At 46.8% G+C, this 8,673-nt stretch overlaps 1 protein-coding gene across 6 annotated transcripts; it reads right to left on the minus strand.

Annotated features, from left to right (window-relative positions):
* Window positions 1-288: 288 nt before the first annotated feature.
* On the minus strand, window positions 289-5,882 carry LOC131877318 (protein sprouty-like). Of its 6 annotated transcripts, none has more exons than XM_059222930.1 (2): window positions 5,307-5,882; window positions 289-3,035 (listed from the first exon to the last, which is right to left on the minus strand). In XM_059222930.1, exon 2 carries the CDS (start codon window positions 2,862-2,864, stop codon window positions 1,314-1,316), a length of 1,551 nt encoding a protein of 516 aa, XP_059078913.1. In that variant the 5' UTR covers window positions 2,865-3,035; window positions 5,307-5,882; the 3' UTR covers window positions 289-1,313. The 6 variants fall into 6 exon arrangements, with proteins under 6 accessions (XP_059078913.1, XP_059078916.1, XP_059078917.1 ...); XM_059222933.1 differs by lacking the exon at window positions 5,307-5,882 and adding an exon at window positions 4,694-4,894; XM_059222934.1 differs by lacking the exon at window positions 5,307-5,882 and adding an exon at window positions 4,041-4,262.
* Window positions 5,883-8,673: the final 2,791 nt, after the last annotated feature.

The raw sequence follows: 8,673 nt of genomic DNA on the forward strand, positions 1-8,673 counted from the left end.
TCTCATATGCATAGCAATGCATAATAAGCTTTCACCTCTAAGGCAATGAAAGGATAACGCAAAAGCGAGTGTTTCAAAATGTCCGGGAAGCTTAAGACGTTGAGGCAGAGTTGCAGATTTGACCGCACTTCAGCAAACATTCTTATCATCATTGCTATTTGTATAACTCATAATGGAAGATGCCAACGCACTTATTGACATTTACGTAAAAATGTATGGACATTCATGCCAAAAAAGATAGGAGCAGTAAAATGGATTGAGTGCTTCAAAGTAGAACGCGTAGATAACTAAAGGACAAAAATATATGTATTCTTTTAGTTGCTGTTGTTGTTGGAGTAGAAGTAGGCGTACTAATGGTAGAAGTAGTCGTTTTAGTAACAGTAGCTGTTGAAATTGGAGTACAAAACACGCAGCAGTAGTAGTAAGAATGGTATTATTTTTCACTAACATTCAATAACAATTGATTGGAGGTTGGTTTCGTTCTCGGAAAAGGACGTCGGAACTTGGGAAAAATGGGTTGCTTGGTTGGCTGGGGTTTGTTTTGCATCTTTGATCACACACGAGAGGATTTAGAACATGGGAAAGCTCTTCTCGCGAAAGAGTCTTTCACAAGCAACAGTAGAGGCAATTAACCCTCCAGAGATTTTGAGTAAATATTTAGATCCAATCTTGTCGGAAGACCTTGTCCATATTGAGAGAGCGAGAAGAGGAAACACGCTCAAGGGAGCAACAATGAAGGAAATCACGGTTTAGTTAATCATCATCCAATTGATTTGACCGTAGGGAGATGTTGCTGATTCCTTTCTGACTAGTTGAGCGAAGCTCTATCTTGCCGGCAGATATAATTTTGGGGGAGAGTGGGTCGGAAAATGCCATACGACTACTGGATCGAGTTTAAAACTGAAGTAAAAACCAGTTGCTTGAGGACCAAAAGGGGAAAAGTTAATTACGAGTGAGTGCTTGTGATCCGATCAAACCTGACACGAGGTAGGGTGGGGTTGGGATTGGGATTGGGGTTTGAGTTTATGTGTGGCGGTGAAGGTATAGTGAGACTTGGAACTTGGAGGCAACGGAGGGTAATGTCAGCTCTGACTGGATCTATACAGGATATTATACATCAATGTTGCTTCATTTAGTGATATAACAGCAATCGGTTAGGACTGTGGCTTTGACGTCTAACTGTGTGAATTTCAGCGGGGGATAAATATATTCAGTGTGGCAGATGATATTGCTAATGATGTTGTTCCGTATTGTGGTTGTTGCTATTGTTTTCGTACTTCCCGATGTGCTAGGACCAAGGGCTCACCACAGGCTCACGACAAGAGGCTCTTTTTGGCAGAATCCAATGGTGACCGGTCTAGACTCGAAGTCGTCGACAATGTCTTGGATGAAAGCGGCGAGGATTGATGACTCTGAGACTCTGACGACATTGCGTGACCCGGAGCACTCGATTTTTTTATTGAAACGTTAAAATGAGGCATATCACTACCGGCCACGGAGCGCGGTTGGGTTTGAATGGGTGACTGCGTTGGACTTGGAATACAACGGCAACCGTTTGACGTGGCCTGTTGGTAAAGGCTTTCAATGCCGTGCACACACGCCTTGAAGGGCAGATAACAACACAAGCAAGGTAACAGAGCGCTAGTAGCCCCAATACAGGCCCATCTTAAACCGATGCTTTCTCCGTTACAAGAACAAGGGTTTTCCTCCACCATAGCAGACTCGCAACTATCGTCACCTTCTTGGGTCATATCTTTACTGCAATGATACATCACTGCTTTCACCAACCACATGCAGGACAAGGTATCCACAATGGTTTCGGCTGACATGTGACACGTGTTGCTACATAACCACTTCTCTGGGAGAGGGCGAGCAGTTCGACAAGACACACACCGGCATCGCCCACAGTCACTACAGATGATTGAATCAGATGGGTTGGGTTCATCTTCATAGGTTGGAGAGCTGACCATTGAAGCCGGTGAGAGCAGCAAGCCATTGCTACCTCTTCTCGGAAATTCTGACAAATTCTTTTCCGTCAAAGGTTTCTTTGACGAGGAAGAGCTCTTGATCACAGACGACGAAAAACTAGGCGTTTCCAAGTCCTCGGGGGACAATCCTGGCGGCCGAGATTTTAAGGACAATATCCGCTGCTGCTGTTGTTGTTGTTGTTGTTGCCTCTTCTTTTTCAGAGAGACATTGGCGGACTGGGGCAAGGGCAATTGTTGGTCAAACGTGAGCTCATCAACATAAGAATGAGTTTGGTTAATTGAGTTCGACGAAAGCACTTGTTTCTTCAAGGGGGCATCAACATAGAGATTTTGATTCCTCTCCAGTCCCGGTCTCGGCGCTGTTAGGGTAATTGGACTCATCGTGGAAGAGAGTCTGGTCAGTCCCAACATGGGCGGAGGCTGCTGAGGCAAATGCGAAGCACTAGTAATACCGCCAAGGATGGAACTATTTGTACGTCCAGGGCTGAGGCTGACGGGGCTTCTGGTAGGAGACGGAGGGGTTCCAAGGGCCAATCGGACTGAATTACCGGATGGATTTGTAATGTCTCGGGTATGGGGGGAGAGTGTGCTTTCCGGGCGAGGAGGTGGCACGGGGGGAGTTTCTGACAATCGCAAAGCCAGTCCAGGAGCATTCCTGGCCCTAGATGAAGGGTGGCCGTTGGTGGTAGTAGTGCTTGTGGTGGTTGTGGGGATAGGGTTGGGTCTGAGTGGTAGTCGCACATGGGCATGGATCTCTTCCTCATCTTCCAGGTGAAGGAAAGGGGGAGATGAAGGAGAGGACGGTGATGATCTGACCACTGGTTGTGGGGAAGTTGCCGAGGCCCTTGGAGGTGGCGGTGGGGGGACATTTTGCATTCTCGCTCACTGATCACACACCCACCTTCTCGAGGTCGATGCGGGAGGACTCTTTGAAAGCAGAGTAGACACTGAAGCACTCATATACGTTTCTCTCCTGGATCATTGAATGAAGCATAATGAAGGGTGAGTGAAAGGATTTTGAATCCGCGAATTGAGACCATCCGTGGACTGAAAAAAAAAAGAACAATGAATATTTGTGGACGAGGCAGTTTATATAAAGACGCAAGCTCGTCAAATTCTTGATCTACGATATCTCAAATGGGGCGAGATCCCACAAATGGCGCGAACTTGACATGACATAAAATACCATCTACAAACAGCCGCACTGTTTCCTCTTTCAACCAGAAACTAAATTGATTGAATATAATAAGCTTCTCTTAAGCTTTTGGTCATTTTGGTTTCTCGAAAGTCGTTCGTTACTTTTACTTCGAAGCTTCAAGTTTGTGGTGGACTGGTGAATTTATTCGACCAGGATGCAATTAATGACTCCTAGTATTGCTACCCGAACTTCTACCAGGCCCCTGAAGGTATGGAGAAGCAACTCGACAAGGACGAAACTGTGTGAACGTTCAAAGCCGACATGAATGCGACGTACAAAATGGAAAGTGCGTATGGCGAAGATGGTAGAAACGGATATAAGCTTAAGATACCTTGGCCACGGACCTCTTTCAAAACTCTTTCTTTCTACAATTGAGCTCTAGACATTGAGTGAGTAAATCAAGATCCTCTTTCAATTGGGCAGGATCGGTCCTTGGTCTCTCTCCCTCTAAGTCTTCCTTCCTTCGTTCCTTCCCTCATCCGTCTATCCATCCATCCTAAAGCCCCTATCCATGCCAGTGAAGGGGAAAATGATCGTCCAAAGCTCCATCCGCAATCTCACTCACTTACACCAACATTCAGTCCGTCATTTACTCACAAAGTCGGTCGGAGACGAGCTACCTACCTTGCCACAAGCATGCGGAGCAGGATGGAATGGCTGGTTGTGAGTAGTGAGCCCCTCACTTCCATCCATCCATCCATTTATCCATCCATCCATTCAAGATTGCCGGAATACACGGAGGACTTGGCCGTAACCAAAGAGGTAATCTGAGACACGGCAAGGCAAGCGATATTATTGACACTCGGGAAGACCCTTTCTTGCCACTCCAAGTACATCAGTTCCTACTGCAGTACCTCAGGATCCTAGCAACAGACCGGTCGTTCCCTCGGACCTGCTAATAAAGGATGGGCGCGCTTTTCATGAGCACGGGACCGTGGGGACCACGAAGTAGTAGCTCATTTCCTCTCTTTCCTCGGACTCCCGAGAACTAAGCGAACAAGGTCTGAACAAGCACTCCAGAGGCAACCAGAGAGAGGGAGCGAAAAGGAGGAGAGGGTTTTCAAGAACAGAATGTGCCGATTCGATGGAGTGGCGGCTGCCTGGTTGGCTGCCTTGCTTGCTTGCTTGCTTGCGAGCGAGCGAGCAACTCGGCCTCGGCCTCTTCCTCCTCCTTTCGTCCTGATGATTGCCTTCTCCTTCTTCCTCCTTCTCCTCCTCTTTCATTGATGTGTGTGAAGTTGTTTGGAGCAGAAATTCATTCATTCATTCATCCGTGAGAAACAGTCGGCAGTGGGCGAGTGAGGGGGTTCACTCATTCGTATGTCGTAGTAGTCCTCTCATTGTAGGACTAGTAGCAGGGCTGAGATGATGTACATGGGGCACTCACTCACTCACATCTACGCACACACACACTCAGCATCGAAGATAGACTGGCAGACCTCGCTGGCTACCTAAGTACTAGCTAGCTGGACTCGCTCGGCCACTCGATGAATCGAGCAGCACTCACCATAACCACCAAAGACCGACGAGGGAGAGAGAAAAAGATGAAAAAAGAACGACATTGAATCGTCAAGTCAAGAAAGACTGAAACGAAGTCTATGTACAAGTGGAACGAATGATCGATAAGGGACCGCAATCAAGACGTATGCCATGAGTTCCCCCACATGATCGTCATCCAGGATATGGATGGGTCAGTGAAGCCCATAAGAACCGTGGTGGCCCGCGTGTTCTCGCTCGTGTTCCTTAGGCTCTTTATACTCTTCCTCTTTGAACTCCCCTTGCCTTCATTCACGAGGTCGATTTGAGGGATCTGCTGGAGCAGCTCTCGCCTGGAAGGCTATTTTTCTAAAGTCCAATCGATGACAAACACAAACAAACAAGCCAAACACAAACTAGCCAGCTAACTCAGTCACTAACAACTAACCAACCAACTAACTAACGAACTAACTAACTCTAAAACGGACGCAAGTGAAAGAGAACTTTGGATGAATGTGGACATAACAGAGGTAGGGGGAGGGAGCATTCATGAATGAGCAGGAGGCCAGACAGGCAGGGCCCACCGCATTGCTCATTCCCCCATTCGCTCATAAATTCATTCAATCAATCCATCCATCACTTACCATTTAAGGGATCACCATCATGGAGGCTCACTCAACTGGAGGGATATCAGTATTGTTTCTTTTTGTTTTTTTACAACAATATCAACAATATGTCGTAGTGTAACGATCACAACACTGCGAACTGATTGACAGACCAAACAGATGGGCTTAGTGAGTCAGGTTTGGTCCGTCAACGGTAGGGAAAGAAGGTAAGCCCGGGTCCGCACACACTTTTTGAGCCGTGAATCTTGCGAGTTTAGCTGGAGAAAACCACCACACCAGACGGGTAGTGGGTGGATGCGAGGATAGGAGAATGGGTTGGGGAAATTTCCCACCCAATCTTAATTGTATGAGGTGGATGCTCAATGACTTAAGGGTCGGCACTGGGGTTCATGCACACATTCGCCTGGGATATCGCATCGGATCGACATTCGATGGACGACACTATCGAGGTTGAAGTCACTCACACCGCACTTGAACGAGCAATAGCAGAAGTCGAAGAAGAAGACTAGAAGTCCTTCTACATTCTACGTATACTACTCGGTCCTCCTGACTCTTTAGTCTTGATCTCCGTCAATGAAGGAGGCACGAAGAACAAGCCAGGCCAACGATAAACAGCGAGCGAGGGAACAGCAGCCAAGACCGACCAGCACGATCAGTGACGAGCGACGTCGAGCAGGCCCAACTAAGAAGGAATTCACAACTGAATGGCTGCTATGGGTGCTCTTACTAGTACGTGTGGCGACGTCCACTCACTACCCGCCGCACAGACCCGAAACACTTTCATCCTAGCCCAAGAGACGTTGAAGCTGTAGTAGTGATGCCGCTAGGCTGAATGTATATCGAAACAACGAACCTGGCCATCAATAATACCGAGCCGGGCCATATTCTCTCGGCAGAGGCTACTCTCTGCCGCCTTCCCTCTGCTTGGTTATTCTCTCTTTACTCTCGACATTCTCGTTCATTCAAGGTCTGAGTTGAGTGCGCTCGTGAAGAAGTGAACTAACAGCCTACTGCTGGCACTCTTCTTCTCTTGCTACGCTCTAGCTCTCTTTATTCATTGATATTTCTTCGGGCTTCGCCACGGTCCGGCCGTGCTGCCCATGAATTCGGAGGATCTGGTTCGAGACCTGTCGCTCACAACGCGCCAAACGACCCGGTTTGGCGTCACAGTCCGCCATTGAGAAGACTCAACGCATTCCAAAGAATTGTCGGCGCCTATTCTCGCCTGAGGCACATTCTCAAAAATAATATCAGAGTGACACGGAAAGCAAACGGGGAAATCTGCTGTACCTCGCCTGAGGCACATTCTCAAAAATAATATCAGAGTGACACGGAAAGCAAACGGGGAAATGTGGCAAATGAGACATACCCGACATACCCACTTTAAAGCGGGCTTGGGGTCGATTTTCGACTAAGCAAAATTGGTCATTATTGTCATTGGTGATTGGAACTGGATAGTTGTTCAAGTCGCTTAGATGCTAAGGTTATGCCTGTGGGATACTGACTCCAAACCGGACAGAAAGGAAAGGATTTTTAATACCTGGTCACCTTTCCCACGTGGTTAAGGTTTTTCATTTTGACCGTAACCAATTTTCTCAGAAAAAAAAGGAAAGAGGTTATACTCAATCACTCATTTGAAACTCTTTTCCTAGCATCCAAATGAAATATTGTCTTGACACGGGGGTCAGTTAATGCCATCTAATCCATTAGCAAATCCTCGCATAAATTTATATTCACTGAGTGTTACAAGGTCAATCACATAAGTAATTCCATGGTGAGGTTCCCTGGCAAGAAACACGATTCAAAAAGCGTCATTTCTGAGAAAAGAGAGCTAGAGGACACACAGGCCAGTCTTGTTTCCGTTGATCGTCGCTTCTCATATCAAGTGGACTGTATTCACGTCTGCTCTCCGTGCTTAATCCGCCGTTCAGACAAGAGCCTAAGAAGATCGTAAGAGTAATGGCGAGTTTGAATGAACGATGGGAAGCGTCGCTTCACATCTGTGAATATCCGGTCTTTCATTTCCGATTCATAGTGTAGGACGTCCTGCATATTTGTGAGGGAAGGGTACTGGATGTATGAGCAATACGAGGGGAGAGGGTAACTTCAACGGAGCAGATGCGTAATGTAAAAGGAAACCCATGAATGAATGAATGAATGAATGAATGGCAAGCAAGTTCGCCTTCCCGGCCTCCTCCTGGCTGGGTAGGTGGGCATCCCTTAGAGTTGGACCCTCGCCGTCCATCGATACAGAAGGACCACAAAGAGACATGCTACTATTCCACTCGAGAGGAAAACTGACTAGAATTTAGTAATGAAAGAGAATGTGCCGATGCTATATTTCAGCTTGGAATTAATGCATCCGCCCAAAGAACACTAGATACTCCTCAAGTGCTACAAAATCATGTTTGAAATGGAATAGCCAGTTTTTAATTCCGAAGATTCTTCAACAATTTGTTGCCGAGCTCAAAACCAAGCATCAGGTTATTATCAAAATACACCTTCCATTTGTGGACTTCTTATCTTGAGTTCGCTCTTGACTCTAGTTCAAAGAAACGTACTTATTTCGTACAAAAGATGTTAATTCCGAATTGTTGCAACCAATCATACGATCATCGCTTCTATTTCTTATCCTCCTTTTTTTCACCTCTACCACCACCACGACCCATTCTCTAGCCATGGGACCTAGTACCTCTTATTTTTCAGTCCAAGAGATGACTGCGTGGCATTTGAGCACTTTGATCTCCACGACCGAAGATCATCTGTCTTTTTCCTTGTGCTCCAGTTTGCCAGTGGGAAAACCCTGCTGCCATGAAGCTCCAAGTCACACGTTCATTTCGAACGTTAGGAAGGAACGCAACTGAACCTAGTGAGGAAGCATACGGCAGAGAAGAGCTGGAGCTTTTTGGCCCAAGCACACATGCACACACACACACACACATACACACTAGTAGACAGAGCTGACAGTTTTGAATGAATGAATGAAAACGGTACCTCGCCTTCTGCTCCGGCGGCAGCCTCCTCCTCCTCCTCCTCATCATCATCATCATCATCGTCATCACCGTCGCCGTCCCCCGCAAGTACAGTACATTCAATTCATACGCCTGATGTTCGTACATGGGAGTTGTCGCCGTGCAGAGGTGGTTATATACCATATACTGGTACTCCAGCAAGTTATGTCAGTACTTTTACTTACTGCAAAGGTAGTTCTTGGGAGTTACATTGGAGACCAACAGACGAAGAAACTTTGGATTTGAGAACGAAAAAGAAGTCACGATGCACGCAAGACAGGATAGTGGACGAATCTCGAGAACAACCGAGCTGTGTGATGCTTGCACGAAAATTGGGATTAAAGAGGCTACACTCCAAGTTCCACCAGGCTCTG

Source organism: Tigriopus californicus, chromosome 3 (assembly GCF_007210705.1).
Source record: "Tigriopus californicus strain San Diego chromosome 3, Tcal_SD_v2.1, whole genome shotgun sequence".
Lineage (NCBI taxonomy): Eukaryota > Metazoa > Arthropoda > Copepoda > Harpacticoida > Harpacticidae > Tigriopus > Tigriopus californicus.